General features: G+C 55.1%; 2 protein-coding genes across 24 annotated transcripts in view; both read left to right on the top strand.

The window, feature by feature from the left end:
• Positions 1 to 10,431, top strand: part of ECE1 (endothelin converting enzyme 1) — a 42,565-nt gene extending 32,134 nt beyond the window's left edge. For 5 of the 6 annotated variants that reach the window (XM_083375812.1, XM_083375811.1, XM_083375815.1 and 2 more), the window contains 17 exons: positions 42 to 125; positions 1,356 to 1,497; positions 1,606 to 1,809; positions 2,719 to 2,846; positions 3,205 to 3,351; positions 3,459 to 3,524; positions 3,693 to 3,887; positions 4,258 to 4,400; positions 4,559 to 4,673; positions 5,032 to 5,142; positions 5,496 to 5,672; positions 5,806 to 5,909; positions 6,060 to 6,170; positions 6,973 to 7,040; positions 7,211 to 7,401; positions 7,485 to 7,580; positions 8,555 to 10,431. In XM_083375812.1, the coding sequence (XP_083231938.1) occupies positions 42 to 125; positions 1,356 to 1,497; positions 1,606 to 1,809; positions 2,719 to 2,846; positions 3,205 to 3,351; positions 3,459 to 3,524; positions 3,693 to 3,887; positions 4,258 to 4,400; positions 4,559 to 4,673; positions 5,032 to 5,142; positions 5,496 to 5,672; positions 5,806 to 5,909; positions 6,060 to 6,170; positions 6,973 to 7,040; positions 7,211 to 7,401; positions 7,485 to 7,580; positions 8,555 to 8,731 (2,259 nt within the window). In that variant the 3' untranslated portion in view covers positions 8,732 to 10,431. The remainder of the gene's footprint in view (positions 1 to 41; positions 126 to 1,355; positions 1,498 to 1,605; positions 1,810 to 2,718; positions 2,847 to 3,204; positions 3,352 to 3,458; positions 3,525 to 3,692; positions 3,888 to 4,257; positions 4,401 to 4,558; positions 4,674 to 5,031; positions 5,143 to 5,495; positions 5,673 to 5,805; positions 5,910 to 6,059; positions 6,171 to 6,972; positions 7,041 to 7,210; positions 7,402 to 7,484; positions 7,581 to 8,554) is intronic. The other variant, XR_014494017.1, reaches the window with a different exon arrangement.
• Positions 10,432 to 12,477: 2,046 nt separating this feature from the next.
• Positions 12,478 to 26,169, top strand: part of EIF4G3 (eukaryotic translation initiation factor 4 gamma 3) — a 48,409-nt gene continuing 34,717 nt past the window's right edge. For 8 of the 18 annotated variants that reach the window (XM_083375748.1, XM_083375747.1, XM_083375760.1 and 5 more), the window contains exons 1-2: positions 12,694 to 12,948; positions 25,383 to 25,458. Coding sequence is in view for 2 of the 18 variants with exons in the window: in XM_083375756.1 (XP_083231882.1) it covers positions 12,656 to 12,948; positions 25,383 to 25,458 (369 nt within the window). In the remaining 16 variants the exon portion in view is untranslated. Of the gene's footprint in view, positions 12,949 to 23,320; positions 23,558 to 25,382; positions 25,459 to 26,169 lie in introns of those variants that run through there. The other 10 variants (XM_083375750.1, XM_083375761.1, XM_083375755.1 and 7 more) reach the window with 5 other exon arrangements.

Genomic DNA, 26,169 nt, shown 5'->3' with positions numbered 1-26,169 from the left:
GGGGCCACAGACACGCTGAGAGCCCCTCTCTGCTTTTTCAGATGTCCACGTACAAGCGGGCCACTCTGGACGAAGAGGAGCTGGTGGACTCCTTGGAGGGAGAGATCTACCCCAACGGGGTCCAGGTGAGAAGAGGCAGTGTAGGAGGGAGGGGGCCGCCCCCCCTCCCACACTTCCGGCGGACTCAAAGGCCCTTGAAATCCCCCAGCCCTGTCCAGTCCACATTGTGCTTTAGATTGTAAGCCGCCCTGAGTCTTCTGAGAAGGGCGGGATATAAATGGGATTAAAAAAAATTATATCACATTCATAAATGTATGTTTAAAACATTATTCCCCCCCCCCTGGATTCTGCCATCTCCCGAGGAAGGAGGAGCGGATGTGGATTCAGCCTGCCTTAGGTTATTTCAAAGACCAAGGGAAACCTTTTGAACTGGGGGGAACAAAAGGGGGGGGGGTTAGAGAAGGAGGCATCTGGCCTGTGTCTCCATTTGAATCTGTAGAGGAAGAAGGCCATAACTGTAAAGATCCGAAGTTCCCTTTTTCCCACAAAAGGGATGACACGAAGTAAAAATGATGGGGGGGCTGACCAAATGGGGTTGAGGGAAGGCGGGCTTGAACCGGGAACTCTTTATAAAGTTTCGATCCGTAAAACAATACCAGGTCCTGTCTTGTATTTCCACAACCAAACATGTCCTAGTAAAAATTCCCTTTGGACTAGAACTGACTCCCAAGAGTGTTTGTTTTCCTAAGACGTGGATTGGGGTGGGTCCTAAGCTTGTAAGCCGCCCTGAGTCTTCGGAGAAGGGCGGGATATAAATGGGATTAAAATTTTAAAAAATAAAATAAAAAAAGTTGCCCTCTTCTCTCTCTCAGTCGATTCGAACGGCCGTCCACTTTGTGCCTTCAGAGGCTCCGGCCAGCTTAGAAGGTGGAAAACTCTGCAGCCAGAGCCAAGAAATCTGCAGCCGGGGTGGGGGTGGGGGGGTCCAGCCTCGGCCATCACCCCCCCCCTGCACCCTGCTAAAGCCGGGCCATCCCTCTTCCCACCCCAGGGCTCGAGGATCTTCGCATGGGTGGCTTTCCTTGGCAGTCTCTGCTTTGGGCTGCTGTGCCCCCAGCCCCACCCCCACCCCTTCCCCATAGCAGTTCTGGGCCCGTTTGCCCTCTTTCCCCGGAAAGGACGGAAGCATCCCCTGGCGCACACAACTGGGGGTGCCTCGCCGTCCTTCGGTCCCTTTTGAGGCCTGGGCAAGGAGACCGGCAGGGCTGCCCACGTCTCCAGGCCCCGTGGCAGAGGAGGCTGGCTGCTGCTGCTTCTCTGCCGCGGAGGGCCTGACTCTTTCCTTCTCTTGCCAGGTGAACTTCCGCGGGTCAGGAGCCAGAAAGGGCTGCTGGGCGCAGCGGACCGAGCCGGAGAAACGCCTGCTCCTCCTGGCGCTCGTCCTCTTCTTCGGTCTCTCGGCCTGCCTGTCCGTCCTACTCTTCCAGTACCAGACCCGTGAGTTTGCCGGCCGTCCCCCTGGCCCTGCCTCCTTTCCGGTGGGTCTGCCCCGGCCCCCTCCCCGAGGTTGACGGCGGCCTCCTCTTCCTCTCTCCCCCCCCCCAGAGGCTTGCCTGAGCCAGGCCTGCATCTCGGTGAGCAGCTCCATCCTCAGCTCCTTGGACCAAGCGGTGGATCCCTGCGAGGACTTCTTCAGCTATGCTTGCGGCGGCTGGATCAAGAGTAACCCCATCCCGGACGGCCACTCCCGCTGGGGGACCTTCAACAAGCTTTGGGAGCACAACCAGGCAGCCCTGAAGAGTCTCCTGGGTGGGTTTGGGGAGGGGGGGGCACGCAGCTGGCAAAGGGACCGGGGTGGTGGTGGTGGATCCTGCTCTGCCTTACCTTGCTCTCTGGGGACTGAAGGAGGGGAGCCCCCCCAGTCTTGGGCTGAAAAAGCGAGGAGCAAGGGTGCGCTACATCACTCCTCCTTGGAGGCTGGGAGGAGGGGGTCTTTCTCCCTGGTTGGGGGGTGGTGGTCCTTGCAGAGCCCAAGCTTTGCAGCGCTGCGTTTTTAGAGAAGGACGGAGACCCCAGTTTCTCTCTCTGCATTTCCTCCTTTTCCTGCAGCTTTCCGCTCCCCAGCGGCCCCCTCCCACTTCCATTTTTTTCCGTGACCGGGCCTCTTGCGATTTCCCAGGAAGGAAGGTCCTTCCCGGCCCCCTCCCCAAAGATGCATCCATGTGCAGAGAGGGGAGGAATTGACCCGATTAAATGATTAAATATTCCTCTCTTGGCAGGGAAGAGGGCCGCTGTCTGGAGGTGGGGAGGGGGAGATTGCCATAGCTACAGACCCTAACCAACCTTTTACCGCTTCCGAAGAGCTTTCCTTTTCCCCAGCTGACCCCCCCCCGGGGAAGCGCCTGGCCCTGCCCTCCAGCAGAACAAAAGCAAAGCTTGCAGAGCCATTTTTTTTGGGGGGGGGGGTGTTTGTCTCTTCTGCGCCCCATAGGAGGGGACGAGACGCCCCCCTCGAGGGAGGCTTCCCCAAGAAGGAGCGGGCGCCTTCTCCCCAGCTGAGCCCCGAACAGATCCCAGATCTTGGCGCGTAGAGCGAGGGGCGGAGGGGGGAGGGGTCCGGGAGGAACGCCGTGGCTCCCTTTGGATCCAGTGTGGGGGAGGGCCGTGGGGTGCCGGAGGCTGGAAAGGGGTCAACCGGTGGCGTCCTCCCCTCTGCAGAAAACACCACGGCCCCCTCGTCGCTGAGCGAGGCCGAACGCAAAGTGCAGCGCTACTACCAGGCCTGCATGAACGAGAGCCGGATAGAGGAGCTGCGGGCCAAGCCGCTGGTGGATCAGGTCCAAAAGGTAACCAGAAGCCTTCAGCTCTCTCTGTCCCCTTCCCCTCCCCTCCCCATGCGCTCTCTGGGGCCAACCCCCCCCCCGGTGGGAGTTCACTCAGCACCTGGATGCCATCTGCAGTTCCCAGCTGGGGCTGGCTAGCCCGGTTCAGAGTGATGGGAAGTGTGGTCAAAAGCCAGTGCCGAGCAAAATAATAATAATAATAATAATTTTGCAATTGACGCTCTTAAGCTTTTCAGTTGGGGTGACGAGAAAGCCATTCTGGGGGGGGGGCTTTGGGCTTCTTCGGCTCTCCTGCTCTCTTGACCCATAGGGGGGGTCTTTCTCTCTCTCTCTCCCTCCCTCCCTCCCTCCCTCCCCCCAGCTTGGAGGCTGGAACATGAGCGCCCCCTCGGGAGAGTACAGTTTCAACCAGACGCTGCTGGCTCTGGTAGCCCACTACCATCTGACCCCTTTCTTCTCCATCTCCGTGAGCGTCGACTCGAAGAATTCCAGCAGCAACATCATCCAGGTAGGGGACCCTCCCCGGAATCGCCCTGCCCGTCCGCTCTGCTTTGCTCCGCAGCCCGGGCTGGTCACCCCCCTCTCTCGACGTTGCTGCTTCTTCTTCTCTTCCAGATCGACCAGTCGGGGCTGGGGCTGCCATCCAGGAATTACTACCTCAACAAAACCCAGAACGAGAAAGTGAGTCATGGTCCTCCTCCTGAGTCGGGCACGGCCTCCCTCTTTCCAGACCGTGCGGGTGGCACGGCCTTGTTTTGCGCCCAAGACGTGGTGTCACGGCTGGCCTGCCCGGTCGCAGGGTCTTCCCAAGTTGAGCCAAGGCCACGTTTTTTTTTCCTGCTCCGGCAGGTGCTGGCGGCGTACCTGAATTTCATGGTCCAGCTTGGCATGCTGGTCAGCGGGGAGGAGGAAGAGGCCGCTGTCCAACCGCAGATGCAGGAAATTCTGGACTTTGAGACCGCCTTGGCCAACATCACCACCCCCCAGGAGAAGCTTCGGGACGAAGAAGTGATCTACCACAAGATGCCCGCTGGGGACCTCAAGGTGAGGCGGGGTGGGGGTGGGGTGGGGTCTCTGCCATCAGCTCGGCATCTGATTGGCCCCCCCCTGGAAAGGCACGGCGGGTGGTGGGGGACATCCCAGCATCGTTCCCTTGGGTGGCAAAAGGCGCCAATCAGCCCTTCTTCCGACGAGGACGCTGGTGGCTTCCGGATACGTTTCTTCCCGTCCGAGGCTCAGAAAGAAATGGAAGCCAAAGCCGGAGCCCAACTCTCCTTTTGGGGACCCGGTCGGAGCAGGCCCGGTTCTTGGGCAGCTGCTTGTTCCTGTGGGGTGACTGGGTGGCAGGCAGGCAAGCGGCCACGTCACCCTTGAGGAGGTCTAAGCCTCCGCTCCTCTTTTCTGCTCCGGGAAGGACCTGGCTCCAGCCTTCGACTGGATGCCTTTGCTCAAGGAGGTCTTCGACCCGGTGGAGATCAACGAATCGGAGCCAGTGGTGGTCTACGCCAGGGAGTATCTCCAACGCGTCTCTCTGCTCATCCTGAACACGGACAAGAGGTGAGGGACGGGCAGAAACTTTGGGGCAGGGGGCATTGAAGTGGAGGAGCACGGGCGATCCTGGCCAGGGCAGAGGAAAGTCTTGGCGTTCCCCTCCCCACTTTCCCAGCTTTACTCAGCCCTCCCTCCCCCTCTTCTCTCTCTCTCTCCTGCACCAGGGTGTTGCGCAACTACATGATTTGGCACCTGGTGAGGAAAGGAGCGAGTTTCCTGGACCAGCGGTTCCAAGACGCGGAGGAGAAGTTCTTGGAAGTCATGTACGGATCGAAGAAGGTGGGTGCCGGGCGGTTCCCGGGCTCAGCTGCAGAAATGGACGCAGTGGGGGGTGGGTGGGGGTGGCCATGCGGTGGCAGGGAGTCTCGTTGCCTCCCCGGAGGGAAAAGAGCCGCACTCCTTCTGCTTTTGGGGATTGGCTGCCCTGGAGCGCCCCCTGCTGCCCGCCGCCAGCCCTGCAGCGCCACGCCCACCTGGCTCTCAGCCTGGCATCCTTTGGGCACCAGCTGGCCACCTTCCTCCTCCTCCTCCTCCTCGGTCTGAACCCAAAGGAGCACCTCCGACCGAGGGGAGGACTTGGCACTTGGCCATCTCAAGAGGGCAAAGCTGGGTGCAAGTGACCGCCTTCCCCCCGCAGACCTGCGTGCCCCGTTGGAAGTACTGCATCAGCGACACGGACATCAGCCTGGGTTTCATCTTGGGCGCCATGTTTGTGAAGGCCACCTTTGCCGAAGACAGCCGGGCGGTGGTAAGCCTCTCTTCCCCCCACCCCACCCCGGCACGACTGGAACCGTGGGGGCTGCCCCTCTTTTGCAGGCATTTTAGAAGGAGGGCGGGGGGGGGGCTCCGGGTTCCCAGAGTCCCACTCAGCGTCGCTGGCTTCCTCTGGAGCAGGTCGGGGTTCCCCATGCAGGAGGAAGGAGGAGAACCCTCCTTCCTAGAACAGCCGTGCTCCTCCTCCTCCTCCTCCTCCCCCCCTTCCTCCGGCTTCAGAAATGTAGTTTTGGGGGACCCCCTTCTCCCTTCTGCCCTGGAGCACCCCACGCTGCCAGAGAAGGACTGGCTAGCCTCACGCACACACAACCCCCCCACACCCCGCAGGCTGAGGAGATGATCCTGGAGATTAAAAGGGCGCTGGAGGAGAGCCTGGCCAGCCTCGTGTGGATGGACGAGGAGACCAAGCGGTCAGCCAGAGAGAAGGCCGACGCCATCTATGACATGATTGGCTACCCAAATTTCATCCTGGACCCCAAAGAGCTGGACAAAGTCTTCCACGAGGTGAGTCACGCCTGCTGTGTGGTGTGGGTGTGGGTGTGGGTGTGTTTGAGAGAGGCGGGAAGCGGGCGGGTACAGGGTGCGTGAAGCCCTCCTGGGTGGGCTTTTGCATCTGATGAGGCTTCCCTCTTGGCAGTACGACCCAGTGCCAGACCTGTACTACGAGAACGTTATGCAGTTCTCCAACTTCTCCGCCCGGGTGGCCGCTGACCAGCTTCGCAAGCCTCCGAACCGCGACCAGTGAGTAGGAATCGGCCGAGAACCGTCCTCTTGGGCCAGATCCAGGAAGGAGGGGGGGGGTTAGGAGCGGGGTTGGAGGAGAGAGCTGAGCCGGGCATCTTGGACCTTGGTCCTGACCGCGGCTTCTCTTGGTTTGGCCTCTTTCCCCAGGTGGAGCATGACCCCGCCGACTGTGAACGCTTATTATTCTCCCACCAAAAACGAGGTCATCTTCCCGGCTGGAATTCTGCAGTCTCCGTTCTACACGCGGAATTACCCCAAGTACGACGGCCTCTCCCCTCCTGTCTCTTGGCGTTGGGGGCGGGAAGCTGGTGGTCTCGGAGAGGAAGACAGAGGCTGGACAGCCATTTGTCTGAAATGGTATAGGGCAGGGGTAGGCAAGCTTGGATCTTTTATGACTCGTGGGCTTCCAACTCCCAGAATTCCTGAGCCAGCCACGCTGAGGGGAAAGGGAGAGGTTTCCAAGCTGAGCCATGCTGGCTCAGGAATTCTGGGAGTTGAAGTCCACCAGTCATGAAGGGGACCATAGTTCCCCCATGCTGGCTCAGGAATTCTGGGAGTTGAAGTCCACCAGTCATGAAGGGGACCATAGTTCCCCCATGCTGGCTCAGGAATTCTGGGAGTTGAAGTCCACCAGTCATGAAGGGGACCATAGTTCCCCCATGCTGGCTCAGGAATTCTGGGAGTTGAAGTCCACCAGTCATGAAGGGGACCATAGTTCCCCCATGCTGGCTCAGGAATTCTGGGAGTTGAAGTCCACCAGTCATGAAGGGGACCATAGTTCCCCCATGCTGGCTCAGGAATTCTGGGAGTTGAAGTCCACCAGTCATAAAAGAGCCGAGGTCGCCTACCCCTGGTATAGGGTTTCCTGCCTGAGCAGGGGGTTGGACTAGATGACTTCCAAGGTCCCTTCCAACAACAACATCATCATCATCATTATATTATCATCATCATCATTATTATTATTGTTATTATTGTTAGCACATGAAGCTTGGTTAGGTGAGATGCAGCCCTGACACTGTCCAGCTGAGCCCTTCTGTCTGTCTTGTGGCTTCTTTTACAGGGCTATCAATTTTGGGGGGATCGGAGTCGTGGTCGGCCACGAGTTGACACACGCCTTTGATGATCAAGGTGAGCGTGCAAGGCTCCTCCTTCGGTGGGAAGCGCCCCCCCCCCCTGTTTTCCTCCTCTCGGTAACTGGGACCTGGCTGGTGTACCCCTCCAGGGCGCCCTTGGCAGGCCTGCTTCTCCTGCTCTGGCAAACTGGGCCAGCTCTGATCCTTGTTGTCGCGTCTACGCAGGACGCGAGTACGACAAGGATGGCAACCTCCGGCCCTGGTGGAAGAACTCCTCGGTGGAGGCCTTCAAGCAGCACACCGAGTGCCTGGTGGAGCAGTACAGCAACTACTCGGTCAACGGAGAAGCCGTGAATGGCAAATACACCCTGGGGGAGAATATTGCGGACAATGGGGGGCTGAAGGCCGCCTACCGGGTGAGTTGAGGGGGTGCCGTCCTCGCGGGGAGCCCTAGCCGGGCTCGGGCGTGGCTTCACTCTTGCCCTTTCCTTGCTCTCAGGCCTATCGGAACTGGGTGAAGAGGAACGGGCAGGAGCCATCTCTGCCAGCGCTTGGCCTCACCAACGATCAGCTCTTCTTCATTGCCTTCGCCCAGGTGGGACTCAGCCGCGTCCAACTCTCGGCTCTTCTCTTCTCCCCCCCCCCCCAATTTCCTAGAACAGGGGTAGGCAACCTTGGCTCTTTTATGACTGGTGGACTTCAACTCCCAGAATTCCTGAGCCAGCCATGGGGGAACTATGGCCCCTTCGTGACTCGCGGACTTCAACTCCCAGAATTCCTGAGCCAGCCATGGGGGAACTATGGCCCCTTCGTGACTCGTGGACTTCAACTCCCAGAATTCCTGAGCCAGCATGGGGGAACTATGGCCCCTTCGTGACTGGTGGACTTCAACTCCCAGAATTCCTGAGCCAGCATGGGGGAACTATGGCCCCTTCGTGACTGGTGGACTTCAACTCCCAGAATTCCTGAGCCAGCATGGGGGAACTATGGCCCCTTCGTGACTCGTGGACTTCAACTCCCAGAATTCCTGAGCCAGCATGGGGGAACTATGGCCCCTTCGTGACTGGTGGACTTCAACTCCCAGAATTCCTGAGCCAGCATGGGGGAATTATGGCCCCTTCGTGACTGGTGGACTTCAACTCCCAGAATTCCTCAGCCAGCCATGGGGGAACTATGGCCCCTTCGTGACTGGTGGACTTCAACTCCCAGAATTCCTGAGCCAGCATGGGGGAACTATGGCCCCTTCGTGACTCGTGGACTTCAACTCCCAGAATTCCTGAGCCAGCGTGGGGGAACTATGGGCCCTTCGTGACTTGCGGACTTCAACTCCCAGAATTCCTGAGCCAGCCATGGGGGAACTATGGCCCCTTCATGACTCGTGGACTTCAACTCCCAGAATTCCTGAGCCAGCATGGCTCAGCTTGGAAACCTCTCCCTTTCCCCTCAGCATGGCTGGCTCAGGAATCCTGGGAGTTGTAGTCCACGAGTCATAAAAGAGCCGAGGTTGCCTACCCCTGCCCACCCCTCACCCCACTGAGCCCCGTCTCCTGCCCCTCCCTCTTCTCCCAGGTCTGGTGTTCCGTCCGTACGCCGGAGAGTTCCCACGAAGGACTCGTCACTGACCCACACAGCCCTTCCCGCTTCCGAGTCATCGGGACCGTCTCCAATTCCAGGGACTTTTCCAAGCACTTCCAGTGCAAGCCCGGGTCGCCTATGAACCCACCGCAGAAATGTGAAGTTTGGTGAGGTTTCCCGCCGAGGGTAAAAAACGGGGCGCCCACGCAGGGGACGTGTTAAGAACCAAAGGGGGGGGTCCTTGACCTCTCTCGCCCTTAGCGGCAAAGGGCCTCCGGAAGACCCCTTTGCAGGAGGTCCACTCGCCGCTGCGTCTCCCGTGGACGGAGAGGGTTTGACCCACCCTTTGCAAACACCTGAGCCAGCCTGCCGCTTTTCCAAAGGGAGAACCGCTAACCAGCCCCAGCCCGGCTACCACGGACACGCAGCCTTTTGTAAAATAGAGAAATTTATTTTTTACAACCTTGCAGAGCACTGGAATTTTTCGGGGGGCGGGGGGGGGGAGGGAGGCAGGGAACGGTGTGGAATTTTAAAAAAAAAGTTAAATGTTTCTCTTTAGTCTCTCTTTCTATGCGTATGTACATTGGCCCCGTTGAGAGGGGAACGGGGGCCGGGGTCTCCCCGGGCTTGTGACGTGCCCTTCTGGCTTCAGGGCTGCCAGGGTCCCCCCGCAAGGCATTCGGGGTCCTCAGAAGCCCAGGTGGCTGATCCGTCTCTCGGTTCGCTTCTGGCGAGTTTTTCCACTTGGAATTAAAAGAGAGAGGGACGAGGCCAGAGCTCCAGGGCTGAGCAAGGGGTCACGCTAGACTGCCTCCCCCCATCCAAAAACCAGCACCGTGGGAGCACCAGATAAGGGTCCTGGGGGTCTCGGGCATAGGCAGGTGTTGCCGAAAAGCAGTCTCAGAGCAAAGTCTCCCCTTCTGGGCTGTTTTGGGGGAACGTGGGGAGTGGGGTTACCCTGGGTAGGTGTTCAGCTCTTGGGCTTGGGAGGGGCCTGGGGTCCCGACAGAAGCCCCCTGCCGGCTTTAACGCCAGCAAGGCATTCTTGTGCCAAGCCCCTTTTTGCCAAAGCTGGCACCTTCTGTGCAGAAACTGGCCGTAAGGCAGCAAGGAGCTCCCCCATTCCCAGGCTGACTTTGGGGTGATTTGCGCAGCCCCCCCCCCCAAGGGGCTCCACCAGGGCTTCATGAGATATTTCCCCCCCCCCGCCCATCAGCTTTCCCCAACCAGGTAGGTTGGATCCATCTGTAGCTCAAGTCATGAAGTCAAGCTACATTGGGGAAAGTTGGTTCGGGATGGCTGTGAAAGGAGCCCGTTGCCGTGTGTGTGTGTGTGTGTGTGTGTGTGTGTGTGTGTGTGTGTGTGTGTGTGTGTGTGTATAGAGGTGGGAAAGTTGGTTGATTTTTAGGGCTCTTCTCTGGTGCAAACCTGGGGTTTCCCACCCGTGTTCCTCCTGCACGAAGCCAAATTGTACGCAGATGTGCAATCTGCTTTGGGTAACCGGATCCCCGGGAAGGCCGCCAATGGCTTCCAGATGTGGTTTCAAGGGGGTGGAATTGGGGGGAAGGGTTAGCCAAAAAGCTTTTCTGCCCCATGGCACTAGGGCTGGGGTGGGGGGAAGGAACGTTCCCCCCTTCCCCTCCCCATAATTCTCCGGGGTTCAGCGAGTTGAGCCTCCCGAGATAGGGAAAGAAAAAAAAAAAAAGATTTGCAAGGAATTTGTGCCACCCCAATTCCGGATGGATCCTCCGTTCAGGCAATTCTTTTCTTTTCTTTTCTTTTTCCTAAAAACTCTTCCACTGCCTTTTGGGGAGGGGGGGAAAAAAAAAAACACCAACCAGCTGTAATTTTGAAATAAACACCTTTTTATCACGTTTTTCGTGCTTTTATTTGTGCGTTTTCCTAACCTCTTCCGAATGTTCTTCTGCTTGCCCGGCCTTGGGCTTATTCCTCGGCCCAACAGACTTGAGAAAGACCGGCGGTTTGATTCCCGCCCCCCCCCCGCCCCCCCCCCCCACACACACAGGTCAGGACAGAAAATTCAGCCTTCCGGGGTGCACAATTGGCAGGGGAAGTGAACAAAGCCGCTCTGTGGTTCTTCATTGAGAAATTGCCAGCAGTCTGGCCCGGCAGGACTCTTGAGGCCAATAGGCTGGCGTGGCTGGGGATTATGGGAGTGGACGTCCAAGCCCTGGGGAGGATTCTGTTGAAAAGACAGCCCTGGGGGTTTGGGGGGCGGGGTAAGGAGGGGGCAGAAAAGTACCAAGGGTTTGTTTTTCCTTAATACGTGGGTGGGTGGGTGGGTGGGTGTAGCGGGTGGGTGGGTGTGGGTGGGTGGGTGGGGGGTGAGGAGCCCCTCGCTTAGAGGTGACCCAAGGGGGCGGCTGCCTGCCATGATCTGAATGGGCATCCAGCCCAGAGAGAGTCCTGGGGACCCCATGGGGGTTCATTTTCTGAATCTCCTCTAAGGGAAATAAATTACAAAGAAACTCTACCAGGCGGAAGGGCTTCCTCTGAGCCACTTCAGTTGCCTGCCTTCTTTCCTCCTTCCTCCCTTCCTTCCTTCCCCTTTTCTCCTTCCTTCCTTCCTTCGCCTTTTCTCCTTCCTTCGCCTTCTTCCTTCCTTCCTTCCTTCCCCTTTTCTCCTTCCTTTCTCTTTTCTCCTTCCTTCCTTCCCCTTTTCTCCTTCCTTCCTTCGCCTTTTCTCCTTCCTTCCTTCCCCTTTTCTCCTTCCTTCCTTCGCCTTTTCTCCTTCCTTTCTCTTTTCTCCTTCCTTCCTTCGCCTTTTCTCCTTCCTTCCTTCCTTCCCCTTTTCTCCTTCCTTTCCCTTTTCTCCTTCCTTCCTTCCCCTTTTCTCCTTCTTCTCTTTTCTCCTTCCTTCCTTCGCCTTCTCTCCTTCCTTTCTCTTTTCTCCTTCCTTCCTTCACCTTTTCTCCTTCCTTCCTTTGCCTTTTCTCCTTCCTTCCTTCCTTCCTTTGCCTTTTCTCCTTCCTTCCTTCCCCCTTTCTCCTTCCTCTTTTCTCCTTCTTTCCTTCCCCTTTTCTCCTCCCTCTTTTCCTTCCTCCCTTCGCCTTTTCTCCTTCCTTCCTTCCTTTGCCTTTTCTCCTTCCTTCCTTTGCCTTTTCTCCTTCCTTCCTTCCTTCGCCTTTTCTCCTTCCTTCCTTCCTTCCCCCTTTCTCCTTCCTTTCTCTTTTCTCCTTCCTTCCTTCCCCTTTTCTCCTCCCTCTTTTCCTCCCTCCCTTCCCCTTTTCTCCTTCATTCCTTCCTCTTTTCTCCTTCCTTTCCCTTTTCTCCTTTCTCTTTTCTCTTTCGCTCGCTCGCTCGTTCATTCATTCATTCATTCATTCATTCACACACACACACATTTGAACCCTCGTGCAAGCGTCCCCCCCCCACGCGTCCAACGCGTGGGCGACGCGCGTTCACTGCTTTACATTCCCACGCTCTTCATTAAACTCCGGCGGAGCGTGTCGGAATCCCGCCGAAGTGAGGGAAGGGGGTGGGTGGGCGCGAGCGTTCCCCGAAGCCTCTCGGGCCCGGCGGTGAGAGGAGGGGGGGCTGGAGCCGAGCCTTTTCCGAGCTGGCCCGAACGCAGTTTTGAGCCGAACGGCTCCGCGCAGGCGCCGCCGGCACTTCCGAGGCCGGAGCCGAGCGTCTTCGGAGCTTCGCCGAGCGTCCGAACGCCCGAGCGTCCGACGTCGCCGCCGCCGCCGTCTTCGTCGTCCTGCTGCCGGACTGCTGGAGGCGGCCGCCAGCGCCATGTTGGCTCTGCCGCTCCGTCCGTGAGGAGAATCCGCCGGCATCGCTCGCCCGACGGCCGCTAGACGCCGCCGAGCCGCTTCGCCCGGCCGAAGGAGCCGAGAGCCGCCGGCGGAGGCGGGCCCATGAGCGGCGGCGAGGCCTGAGCGGTCCCCCCGCTCGGCCCGGCCTGAGGAGGAGGCGGGAGAGGAGGAGGAGGCGGAGGAGGAGGAGGCAGGCCGCGTTGTCACGGAGACCGGCCGGGGGTGCTGGCCCGCCGGGCTGCCCCCGCCCCGCCGCTCCCCGCCTCCCGCCGCCGCCCCGCCGCCGCCGGCCTGGTGGTGGCTCCGCTTGGCCATGAGTTTACCGCAGAAGGCGGCCCTCAAGCCCGGCGCGGCGGCGGCGGCGGCGGGAGCGGCGGGAACGGCGGCCTCCCCCGGGAGCGGCGTGGGAGGCGGGCCGCTCCCTCCGCCGGCGGCGGCCCCTTCCCCGGCGCCTCCCGCCGCTGCTGCCGCCGTTCCTCCGCCTGCCGTAGCCGGGACCCCTCCGGCGGCTGCTGCTGCTGCTGCTGCTGCGGGACCAGCGCCGCCGCCTCCTCCGCCTCCTCACCCCGCCGGCCTCCGGGCTCTGCAGGCCCCGCCGCCCCAACAGTATCCTTGCCCCGGCGGCTGCAAGACGGAAGGACGGAGAGGGAGATGCGGCAGGCAGGCGGGCAAGCGGCTCGCCTTCCCGGCGGGTTAAGGAAAGCTGCCGGTCTTGGCCCGCTCTGCCTTCCCGCCCGGGCGCGGGGCTTGGCAACTTGGGCCTTCCCTGCCTCCTTGCGGCGGCGGAGGAGGAAGGGAGATCCGAAGGCTTCGTGACTTTTTCGACCGGCTTTTTTTCAGCCTTGCCCTTTTTTCTTTTCTTTTTCCCTTTTCCCCACCCCCGGACGGAGCCGTTTCCCCGCAGCCCGCCCCGCTTTCTCTTTCGCTTTGCAGCCGGTGGAAGGCGCTGGGGAGAAGAGAAGCTCCGCGCCTGCCTTCTCGGAAGCGGAGAGAGGGGTTTAGGGTGCCGAGGGGGAAAAAAAGGATGTTTGGAGGGCCGGCGTATCCGTACCCTGCGTTGGTACCGGAGGATGTGCGGTGGCGGTGTGTGTGTATTATTTATTTTATTTTATTTTAATCCCATTGATATCCCGCCCTTCTCCGAGGACTCAGGGCGGCTTACGATTTAAAGCACAAATCGATGTGCTTAGCAATAGCCTTCAATTCTATGTATATGCCTGCTTATTATGTATGTGTTTGTGTGTGTGTGTGTGTGTGTGTGTGTGTGTGTGTGTAAGGGGCATGTTGGATTCACACCCTGAAGTGGTGCCGGTGATAGGTAGGCAAGAGATTGCATCCGATTTGGGTAGGCTGCTGTGTGCCGCCGGCTAAGCCTGGAGATGACACCCCCCTGCCTTGTTCTGACGGGCAGTTGTCTCTGGGCTCTTGACATCTGGTGATAGACAGGTTGCCGACGCTTTTTATTGACTGAAGGTGTCTTTGCTGGCAAATCCTCCTTTTTGATTTTCTGAACGGTGGTCCCAGACCCGCTTTCCGACTCTAGGGGCCGGTGCTCATCTCCGTTTCAAAGCCGAAGAGCCGGCACTTGTCCGAGGACGTCTCTGCTTGGTGGTGTGTGTGTGTGTAAGGGGCATGTTGGATTCACACCCGGAAGTGGTGCCGGTGATAGGTAGGCAAGAGATTGCATCCGATTTGGGTAGGCTGCTCTGTGGATTTGGGTAGGCTGCTCTGTGCCGGCTAAGCCTGGAGATGACCTCCCTGCCTTGTTCTGACGGGCAGTTGTCTTTGGGCTCTTGACATCTGGTGATAGACAGGTTGCCGACGCTTTTTATTGACTGAAGGTGTCTTTGCTGGCAAATCCTCCTTTTTGATTTCTGAACGGTGGACCCAGACCCGCTTTCCGACTCTAGGGGCCGGTGCTCATCTCCGTTTCAAAGCCGAAGAGCCAGCGCTTGTCCGAGGATGTCTCTGTGGTCATGTGGCCGGCGTGACTAGACGCCAAAGGCGCACGGAACGCTCTTACCTTCCCACCGTAGTGGTCCCTATTTCAGGAGCGAGGATTTTTTTTGCTTTGTCAGCCAGGTCAATGTAGAATTCATAACAAATTAAGTCTTTCTCTTGATTGTATGGCCCACTGTAATAGCGGTCAGTTACTCGAATGCAACATTTGTTTTTAGGGCTTTTTGTGGCTTATCTACTTCTGAGTAAAGTAGGTATGATGGAGCCTCTTAAAAATCTCCAGATCTGTTTTCCTGCTTGGCTGAAATTCAACTAAGGACAGGATGTTTCATTCTCCCTTGGTTTACCTTCATCCAACAGTTCACTCAGTGTAGTACAGGTTGAACCCTAACCTTTGAATTTCCCCAGAATCTTTTTTTCTACAAAAGGACTGTGTAGGCTGGCAGCCCATTTTTAAGCGTGGTTGCTATATACGTAAAATTAGCTTTGGGCGGCTTGCGATGAATGACAGTGGGCATTTTTTTTTTTTTGCTGGAGTTTCTCTGTTTAACTCACTTGGATTTTGTGATAACGCATTTTAAAGTTGTGGAAAGATGCTTTTGTGTTCCAGGACTTAGTTGGCATCTGGGATTTTTTTTTTGGTCTAGGAGTAGAAAGTGATTTCGCAGTATTGTGGTTTTTTTGTAATAAGGATTAAATGTATATTTCCCAGCACCAGTGAAGGTGAAGATAGTACGGCTTGGAAAGATGGCCAATACCCACACATAGGCATTGTAGGAAATGTTAGCATGTATGTGATGGCGAAAATCAGGAGTTTGATCGTACTTTTTCTGACTAATGTATTTTACCAAAAGGCTTCTGGGAGCTTCATCAGATGAAGGTAAAGGTTCCCCCGCACACACGTGCTAGTCGTTTCCAACTCTAGGGGCCGGTGCTCATCTCCGTTTCAAAGCCGAAGAGCCAGCGCTTGTCCGAGGACGTCTCCGTGGTCATGTGGCCGGCATGACTGGACGCCAAAGGCGCACGGAACGCTGTTCCCTTCCCACCGTAGTGGTCCCTATTTTTCTACTTGCATTTTTACCTGCTTTCGAACTGCTAGGTTGGCAGAAGCTGGGACGAGTAACGGGCGCTCACTCTGCTACACGGCACTCGGGATTCGACCCGCCAGACTGCCGACCTTCTGATCGACAAGCTCCGCGTCCTAACCCACTGAGCCACAACGTCCCCCCTTCATCAGATGAAGGTACTTGTAAATTGACAAGGTACTGTCTCATGGACAATCTGCATAACCAACCTGTCTCCCCCCTCCTTTTCTGTCTCACCCCAATTTAAATTCTATCAAATGAACCACCACGCCCCCCAAAAAACCCCAACATATTAATAAAACACATTTTATTCATTTTTATTTATATAATTTCTACTGCTGCCCATCTCAGCAAATGACTTTAGGCGGCTCTGAGTTGCGGGGGGAAAAAAAGCTTCCAGACGCCTTTTGAGGTCTCACTCGTGAAAAGATCATTCGATCAGTTTGAGAACAAGAAGCCTGGAATGGCTGCTAAAAAAACATTTAGCCCGGCACTGTAACCTAAATTTATTTCCTTGATTTGCCTTGGGATACGAGGTGTGAATCTGGTAAGTCAGCAATGGTCAACAGGAAAGGAAAAGCAGAAGAACTTTGAACTTTGCAGCACCGACCCGTATTAAACCCGCTGCTGCTTTTGCCCCGTGTTGAATTCAGTTGAGGCTTGATCCCTGCTTGCAGTGAAGACTCTGGACTGGTCGAGTTGACTCTTTTCCCAAGCCAAGGCAAGGACTAGCTTGAAGAGTAAAGCCTCGGTGTGGAGACCTGCGTCGTGACAGTTGGCTGCGTGCCCTGCTTCTGAATTTCACTTGGCGGTTTGCATCCAAACTTTCCTCATTGGTTCATTTGCAAAGGTTCTCTTTGCGCGACGGGCTTGACCGAATCAGGCGGGTAAAAACGCTTTTGTGAAGAGCTAAACCCAGTTAGCAGTGTGTGTGTGGGGGGGGTATATCGGGCTAGGGCTGGGGAGGGGTGGGGGCACTGAGTCGATTCCTTCTAGCCCCCGAGAGAGAGAGTTGTATTCAATGGAGAGATGAGATTTCTTTCCCTCTTCTGGAGCAGAGTTCTTGAGTTCTGTAGTCCCGTCTCCATTTTTTGCTTTCCAGGTGCTTTCTGTGGCCAAGGGAAGACAGGAAGCAGCGTTGGGCGTGGAGGAAATGGAGGATGGATAAGCTTCCCCCCCCTTCCCCCCCCAGTGTGGTTTGCTGTGGCACACATTAGGAAGCAAAAGGCGCTTTTCGGGCAGCTGGAAGGGCCAGCAAAGATATCTGCTCCCTGCTCGGCTGGTGCCGTCATACGCTGCTGGCACACGGCGTTTAGCAGAGTCCCGGCGGCCTGCCCAGCCATCCCGGTGGCAGGTTTCGTTTCTGCGTTCCCAGAAGAGGAAGAAGCTACGTGAAGTTGGTTTGCAACGCAGAAAGCTTTCAGCTTTCTGGTCCTGTTCATGTAACATTGGGGATGTCATACGTTGCGGGCCACCCCTCTCCCTTCTATGAACCGCTGCAGAAGCGTCTGAGGAAGTTTCTCTCCACTGCAACGACGGTCGGTACAGCTGATCTGGCTTTTTCTTTTTTGGGGGGGGGGATTGGAAACGTATACAGCAGCGGAGAGAAACTCAGGCACACGTGCAGGCTGCAGGAGGGGGAAAGCGAGGGAAAAAAACCCGAAAGAGAAGGAAGGCAGCCAAGACCCCAAAAACCTTCTCAAAAGGAGATAGCGTGAGCTACTGAAGGAGCGAACGGGCTGTAGAAAAAGACAGGTGAACTCGGAGAGCAGCTCTGGGTGCGACCTTCCACGGGAGGGCTGAAGGCAAGGTTGGCGGCTGGTTTGCCGGCATCAGCAGGATAAATGCGCCGTTTGGGGAGGTTCTTCGGGGCCTTGAGAGCCAGTCCCAAGCCCAGAAGACCCCTCTGGTGTGAGTTGTACGAGCAGAGACCGGTCTCAAGTTGGGAGACGTTTCCGTAGAAAGAGACGGCGCGCTGAGAAATTGCCCCCTTGCTTCCTTTAAGGCAGCAGCGCCTTTCTTGGCGGGGAAATGCAAAACGGCGGGGCTGGACTTCCTCCGTCCCATTCCTGATAACCGAGTTGACGCAAGTTACGGGTTCACCTTCGTGGCACTTTTAACGCAGGGACCGTGGCTTGTAACCCTCGGTACGTGAAGGAGTCGTACGCCGGAGCTGCTGTCCGTTTGGCTTGATCCTAGGAGGGAACCTCGCTTGCTGGCGGCCTGGATGGATGGGTGACTTTGTCACCAAGGCATAAAAAGGGGAAGGGGAGGCTTTTGGCTTCTTCTTAACCCGTCGGATGCAGCAGCAAGGATGGTTGTGTGAAGCAGAGACCGGCTAGCTCCCCTTGCAGTGACCGAGCCGGCCACAACGTTCCTTCCCATTCCCAATGTGTTATTTATAGAGCTGGAAAGAGTTTGGCCCCAAGATGAGCTGCTGACGCTTTTGAAAACCAGCGCTAGGCCTTGGTGGTGGCATCTGTGAAATGGCCTCTCTCCCAGAAAGTCCGCGCTGCAAAACGTTCTTTTTTTTTTATTACTATTTATTGATAAGACTGTTGGGATTTTTGTTAGATGCTTTGCGTCTTTAGTTGCAGTTCACTGGATAAAAGTTTCCTAAATAAAGGAAGTGCCAACATTTTGTTCAATAAATAAACAAATTCTTGCTGGAGGAGTTTCCAGTTTGGACTAAAACGGAGCAGTCTTTCTTTTCGACTTTCGACGTTTCCTCCTTTTGTTTTGATTTTATGTATTGATTGATCGATTGAATTAATCCTCAAATACGCAGCCTGCTCAGTGGAGTGAAATGAACGAAAGGGCGTCAAGTTTCTCAGGATTAATGCTAGCCCCCCCCCCCCTGCGCGCGCGCCTGGATTGTGGAGTCGTCCTTTGGAACGTTATGCTGGTTTCTCTCAATCGTGGAGTCCTTTGCAATTACCACGAGGGGGTCTTAGACACGACCCTACAAGGATTTTTATCTTTTCCATATTGGCCATGATCTTGCTGGAACGTTTTTGAGTTGATAGCACACAGAGACACATGGTATCTAAAGTAAATATTGTTACTTCAGAAGCAAGATGCCAAGTTCTTTCATTCTTTCCTGGACCTTTTTTTTTGTGTGTGATAGCGATGAGGAAGCATGTCACAAGAAGTTCTTTGCGATAACTTTGTGTGGTTTTATGAAGTTGGAGGGAACTGGTTGCGTAGCTGGTTTAGTTGCATGGATGGTTCAGCTTAGCAGACGGGCTGCTAGCTTCCTTCTCTGCGAAACCGCCCTCGGTGTGCACCCTGGGTGGAAGAATTCTCTCGCCGCCCATCAGTCAGCACATTGTTCAAAGGGGACTTCATCCACACAATCCAACTACATTCTGGTTTAAGAGTCCTGCATGCAATAACACCTTACGCTCAACCTCGGCATGGGGGAGAGGCCTTCCAGAGTATTGTAGGCTCAATGGAGCCATTCACTCCGCTTTCCAACAATGAATCGGATGCGTGAAATTTTGCAAGCGTTCTAAACCACCAGACGACAGCCAGTGTTTGCATAGCAACAGATCCACCACAGAGACGGTTTTCCATTGATGGGTGCAGAACGTTTTAATATCTTCCTCCTTCGGTTGTAAGCGAGAAGCCGTCTCTTTTCATTTCGAGCCGTTGTCTCCCAACTATCAGTTGGCACTGGTACTTTGGAGCTGCTGTGCTATGTTGCTGCTTTATGTTGCCCATTTAGGGAAAAAAAAAGATTATTGCTCTTATTTTAAGTTCTCAGGTTATGCTCCTTTTTTGACTAATGTTCTTGGTTTTGGTTTTAAATTTCTGGCTTAATTTTGCCGGATTAACTTTTGTTAACCTTGATTTCTTGAGGTCAAGCCACACAACGACTACCTGGGCTTCATTTTCAATGGTTTTTTTTTAAAAAAAACGGGCCAGAAGTGAAAACCTCTTTGCAAAATTCCTGCTGGTGATCAAATTAGATTTTCGGGAGTAGAATCGCAACACGTCTATTTGTTTACAGTAGGTTGTTGTGGGTTTTTTTCGGGCCATGCCTTCCAGCGAGCGATATTCTACGAAGTCACTTTTCGCTGGGTACAGAGAATTTGCGGTGCACTCACGCGACCGCAGGAATCTAGGTTTGAAAAGGGGTTTCCCCGGGGCACAAAATATTGATAGCAACGAGCACGGGCTTCTCTGAGACCTTTTGCATTTTCCTGGAATTAAATGTCTCGGTTGCCGCCAAGAAGAGTTGCAGGTGGATGAAGTGACATTCGTTGGCTGTTTAGTCGTCGTCTCCCCCCCCCCCTCTCCCCCTCCTGTGGTCGGTGTAAGCCGGATGGTTGAATGAGGCTGGCTGTTCGTTAAAAGGGCACCACCACAAGGCAGAGTCTTAATTATCGGGTCAGAAAAAGGCCGGAATAAAAGCTGGTCCGAGGGGTAAAGAAAGATTCGTCTGCCCAGAGTGCTTGCCTTGGGTTTCTGGCCAGTTGCTGGCCACATCTGGAGCTCTGGGGCTAAGGGGCTGCCTTCCTCGCATTTCCCCGGTGGTGCCGGAGCCGGGCCACGTTCCTTTCAGCCGGGCTGGCACATAGACAATGGCTGTTTCTGGCTCTGTGGTGGGCAGTGTGTGGCTCCTGCAGAGGTCTTTTCCTGCCTTGCCGCTTGGCAGCCGAGGAGACGTCCCTTAAAGAGCCACCAGTTGGTCCCTTCCTCTTCCTCCTCTTCCTCCTGGTTCCTTTTGGCTCTGCTCCGCCATTCAGAAGGCTGGCAGCGGCCGGAGGAACAAAGGGCTCTTTCAGGCTTTGGCTTTTGTTAATGCTCCCGGCTTCTCTTCCCGGTTCTTAGTCCGATTGTTCCTGCTCAAGCAGTCCCAGTGGCTCTTGGGAAGATACATTCCCTGGCTGGAGGGGAAGTCCTGGCCCCATCGGAGTGGGGAAGGCCGTGGCTTCAAGTGACCGCTTGGAGAAGGTCTGCCTGGGGGTGGGATGTCCAGTGGCTCCAGCAGTTATCCCTCGGGAGCCGGTGGCAGCCATGCCAAGGCAACACCGCATCTTTTCCATCCCGGTCAACTTGTCAAAGTTGGGAGGAAGGCGAGTTGTAATTCCAGCACGCTTCAAAGATGCTGGATTCGGCCGGGCTGGAGCTCACGCTAGCGTAGTACAAGCCGTTCCCCTCTGAATTTAAGGGAAGCCGGTCGCTTTGGTGGGCCCACCTCCTGAAGAAGCTGTCCCGGAAACGGCGTCTGGATGGAAGCAGCCCACTGCTGGCCTTCAGACAGTCCTGGATTGGTTGGGTTAATTTCCCACGGAATACTTGCGCCGTGCCTTGATGGCATATTTGTAGGATTGCAGGATTGAAATGAGGGCTCCTTGGCGCTCTTCTGAGCTTGCTTGTTTCCTGGTAGACGTTCACCCTAGCCCCTTTTAGAAGTTCATGAAACGTCTGGGAGAAACCAAGCGAGCTCGGAGAGTAGAAAGGACCCCCTCGCTCTGTATTAAATTCTCTCGCCCTCCTTTCCGAGTGAGGCGCTCCTTGGTGTGCTCGCAAGGGTGCAGCACAGGGCAAGCAAGGATAAAGCTGAGGGCCTCATCCGTCTGCGGAATTCCTGTCGTTAAAGCTGTTTTCGTTAACAGTCCCACCACCCTTTCTTCCTAGAGGGGCCTAGAACATTTCACCAAAAACAAAAAAAAATGCTTAAAAAGTCTAAAATCCGCCATTACCAAGAAGGTCGACGGTCCTTGAAGCGATAAATCAGTGACCGGATGCCTAAAGAGCCTTGGTGGAGCAGTGGGCTAATGCCTCCTTAAGTAACACCAGCTGCCTGCCATTAGTGCAGGTTCGAGTCCCACCAGGCTCAAGGTTGACTCAGCCTTCCATCCTTCCCAGGTAGGTAAAATGAGGACCCAGATTGTTGGGGGCAATTAAGCTGACTTTGTAATAATGCCGCTTGGGGTTTGTGTGAAAGCCCTAACAAGCAGACATATACATAGAATGAAGGCTACTGCTAAGCACATTGATTTGTGCTTTAGATTGTAAGCCGCCCTGAGTCTTCGGAGAAGGGCGGGATATAAATGGGATTAAAATAAATAAATAATTCAAAAGCCGCGCGAGGGCTTGTTCGCTCAAAATGTTTAATTTATGTTTCTGAATTTGCACGCTCAGTTAAGCCACAGCAAAGCTAACCAAGGTTGAAGGCTATTGCTAAGCACATTTGATTTGTGCTTAGATTGTAAGCCGCCCTGAGTCTTTGGAGAAGGGCGGGATATAAATGGGATTAAAATAAAAATAAAAATAAATAAGCAATAAGCAAACCTGAATGAAGGCAACTCGGTCTGGCCAGAACTTTCGTGCTGTCCGAAGCGGCTCTCCAAACTCTGGGCCACGTGCCTTTTTCTGGGGCCGAGCAGGGCAGAGGAAAGATAGCCGAGGGATGGAGACACCCCTCAGTTCTTGAGGTCGTGGCCCTCATCCTGGCACCTTCGAAGCGGCTTTTTCTGGCAAAGCCACGGGCGCAGCATTGCTGACTCCTCCGCCACACGGGCGGGCTCCTGGCCTGCTGTGGCCACGGAGGCCCGTTGGCCTCTATATAGTCTGTAGCACACCCCCCCCCCCCCCCGGACGGTAAGCGTAGCGTGGATCCTCAGCTGTGAACCAAGGGCTGGCGGGATGATCTGAATCGTTGCTTTCCTCCTCCCGCAGGGCGTCCCAGGCGTTGTGACGGGGTTGCAAAGGCTTCTGAGAAGGTGAAGGGTGCTGGCAGGGTGACCGGTGCAGATGAAGGCTTAGGATTTGGAAACGAACAGCCCAGGTTTAGTAGCAAAGGGAAGGAAGGGAGGGAAAAAAAAAAACAACGGGTGCAGAAACCACGAAAGCTTTTCTCGCCAGAGCTGTTTCTCAAACTTTTTCTTTTTTTCACTCTCCAAAAGTTACTAGTCGTCCTCAGCTGGCACCCACGACTGAGCCCAAAGTTTTGTTGCTAAGCGAAGCATTCGTTAAGTGAATTTGTATGGCCTTATTTTACGGCCTTTCTTGCCCCGGTTGTTAAGCGAAACGATATAGTTGTTAAGTTAGTAAACGCGGTGGGGGAAGCGAATCTGGCTTATCCTGGCCCTCCCTCCCAGTTTGGACGATTGCGGTAGCGAAAGTTGGTTAGTATCCCCGGGAAGGGCTTTGCGGAATAGATGTCGCTTTCAAGCGGTGAGCGAGCGAGGAAGCCGGATGACAAGTGGCAGGATTGCTCCTCAAGGAGGAAACGGGGGGGAAATGGATAGTCCTCGACTTACAGCAGTTCGCTTAATGGCCGTTCGAAGTTAACAACGCCACTGGAAAAAGGGACAGGACCGTTTTTTCGCACTTACGGCCTTTCCAGCATCCCCGTGATGATCACCCGATTTACATTCGGACGCTTGACAGCTGACTCACATTTACGACGGTCGCAGCGTCCCGGGGTCACGCGATTTCCCCCCCCCCCTTTGGCGACCTGGCGAGCAAAGTCAATGGGGAAGCCAGTCTCACTTTTAACAACCGTGTTCTTAAATCAATAACGCGGTTGTTAAAACGAGTCAGGGCTCCCCTTCGACTTGGCTTGTCCGAAGGTTGCAAAAGGGATCGACCGTCGTAAATACGAGTCAGCTGTGGCAAGACAGGTGGCAAAATGGGGCAAGCCTCCCTTAACACATGGCTCCCTTAGCCGCAGAAATGTTGTCGTCAAGTTGTCGTGAGTCGAGGAAGGATATAATAGAGGTCCTGGGTGGTGGTGGGGAAACGTCTCTTTTGTTTACTTCATTTTCTGAGCTCACGAATCTTACGTATTGGTGTCATGCGTCTCGAGTTTCAAAATGCAGAGCACACGTGTTTTGCTGTGTCACTGGCTCCTTTCCGTGATATGACATGTCACATGACGGGGCTTTTTTTAATTTTATTTTGAAGACCTCTGTTATGCCTGTTGGTTAGCTCTCAGGTTTCCGGTCAAAAGTCGGAACTGCAGTTTTAGCCAAGGACCTGTGGCTCGTAACGGGGTTTTTCCCCCGAATCAGCTGAAAATCCTGCGGGATTGTTTGGGGGGCAAACGGACCTCACGCTGATGGAGGAAAGCTTGCCAACTGAGACCCCGGGTCCGTCAGGAAGTGGTTTCTCGACGCACAACACGTCCAACCTCTCTACGGGGCAATGGGCGTGAGGTGAGTTTGTCAAGGCTTTTGGCGTCTTTCTCCTGTCTCTTGTTTATATTTTAGACGTGGAATGCGCGGATTAATGCCCCATCGAAAACCTGCACGGTTATTATTATTATTGTTATTTTTTCCCCGCACTTCAAAGGGCCTACAAATTGGAGAAGCGAAAAGAGTGTTTTCTCTGCCTGCCGAGAGGCGTTGCGTGCCTCAGATTGCGACATTGCTCTCTCAGTTGTGTTCACAACAGCTGTCCCAGGCAGCCTTCTTGGGAAGGCTTGTCTGCGAACGCTGATAAAAGAGCTGAGTCCTAGCAGAATCTGAGAAAATTGCCTTGGCTGGTGCTTGGACTCTTTCTGGGACGGCCCGGTGCAAATGGCCCTATTCTGAAAGTCTTAGAAACTTGTTTATTCGTCCAGGTTGGCCTGCGGGCGGTACCACAAGGGAGCTTTGTAGATGGGCCCTGATTGACATGGAGCTTTAGGAAGCTTATGTGTACCGGTAGACCTCAACTTACGACCGCAGTCGAGCCCCAGAATTTCTGCTGCTCGGCGAGAAACTGGTCCAGTGAGTTTGGCTCCATTTTTACGACTTTCCTTGCCGCTTTGTGTCAGGTGAATCGCTGTGATTGTTAAATTAGTAACACCGTCGCTAAGGGAATCCGGGCTTCCCCCCCCCCCCCCATTGACTTCGCTGGTTCGCAAGGTTGCAAAAGGGGATCCAGGGACACGGCAGCGGTCATAAATACGAAGCGGTTGCCATCGCCAAGCGTTTGAATTTCAATGACGCGATCACGGGGGATGCTGCCACAGTCGTAAGCGTGGGTAGACAAAAAAGGGTCATGGCTTCAAACGGTTTGGAAAGCGAAGGATTTTAATCCCCGCAACTTGAGGGGTCGTGAATGCCGCAAGGTTTGTGGTTGTGTTAGTTTTGTTGCGCCCGCGGCCCTCTCTTTTTTTTTTTCTGAGACGGAGCAGTCGCGGGTAGCTGTGGGGAACATTCGTCTTCCCCTTTGGGGGGCTGTCGATTATACTTTTTAGCTTGGAGGCTTCTCCCAAATAAATAAATGTGTTAGCCGAAAGGACGATTTTGATATTAGGACAAGAAAACCTTGGTGCTTTTGAAAAGAACGAATGTCTATTCCTCATGTAGGGTGCAGCTTAGCCAGAGACCGATCGAAGCCTTGTGTGTTGACCGATCGAAGCCTTGTGTGTTGCTGTAGCCCAGGGGTCTTCCAACTCGGCCCTTTGACGACTTGTGGACTTCAACTCCCAGAATCCCTCAGCCGGGCACGCAACTAGGGTTATTTTTCTAACCTAGGGCATTGACAAGAATCCTCAAAGGGCATATTCTGGATTGTAACAGCACTTTCCCTTGGTTTTTATCTGGGGCAACGGGTTTAATGGCACCTTTGTCAGCTTATTAAGTTAATTCTGCTTCCCGGAACTGTTAGGAGGACAAAAGGACAGTTAAGTGGAAAGCGCCAGGGAGGAAACGCACGCTCCGTTTCCGTGCCCTTGGCCAAACGTGTCCTCCGGCCGCTGAAAAGGGAGGCCGGCTGTGTTGCCTGACAAATAACATGTCAGGTTTTCACTTTCACGACGGTTGTGACTTCCTCCTGTCCCGTCGACCTAATAAGCAGGGACTCTTGTCTGCACTAAGCCTCCCGTGCGAATGTCAGTTTGTGGCTGTTGGCTTCTCCTGATTTTAAGAGGCAGGCTTCGTTTGGAGAGAAAGGTCGTTTGCGCAAAACATATTTTTCTTTCAGGTTTTGTGAGGGGGGGGTGTTTTTTTTCTTTCTTTCTTTTTTTCCCTTCCTTAACTTGTTGTCTCGCAGAATCCCCCGGGGTCCCGTACAACAGCCCTTGGAGGATCGGATCTTCACTCCCACCGTCTCGGCTGTCTACAGCACGGTAAGGAGAACGCACGAGCAGCTTTTGCCAAGAGCTTGCTTTTTTTTTTGGAAGGGTGTGTGTGGAAATGCTCTTGATGACCGAGACGAGCCTCACCTTCCCTTTTGCAGAGAATGAGGAATGTCTGGCGTAACCCGCTGCGGTTCTTGACGCTCGGCGGGCTCACAGGATAGGCCTTCTCCCGAGCTGGGCATAGCGTTTCCCTTTACATAAAGCTCAGACTCCCGGGGGGGGGGTGGAAATGTTCGCAAACGTTTATAAGCGCTGACAAAAGACGGGAGAGCAATTCAGAATCGGAGGCTTTGTCAAGCGGACGATGGGCTTGGAAACGCTCGCCTCCTCTGGCTCGCTGGCCCTCCCAACTTTTGGGAGAGCCGGGCCTGGTTCGGACGACCTGTTTTCTGGGCTCCCTCTAGTCGTCGGGATGTGCCTCCGAACTGGATTCCTTTGGGCCGAATAAGGAATGAGCTGTGCAAAAGAGAACGGTCTTTGGGGGCTCGGATCAGGTTTTGAGTTCTGGAAGAGGCCCAGTTGGGAGGCTAGAGCCGTCGGAGGAAGAATGCCCGTCCTCCTCTTGAACCCAGGGTCCTATTGGGGCAGACCTCCAAGCGCAGGGGAGAAGCCTCCAGTCAGGCCCGGGTTCCTCCTTGCAGGAAGAGTCCGTTCCCACCCCGGATGAGAATTAGGAAGGCTGCTCCACCCACGGTCCCT

The sequence above is a fragment of the Vipera ursinii genome (genome assembly GCF_947247035.1).
Source record: "Vipera ursinii genome assembly, chromosome: 17".
Taxonomy (NCBI): Eukaryota; Metazoa; Chordata; class Lepidosauria; order Squamata; family Viperidae; genus Vipera; species Vipera ursinii.
The sequence above is the reverse complement of the archived record's forward strand: the minus strand, read 5'-3'. Positions and strand labels throughout refer to the sequence as shown.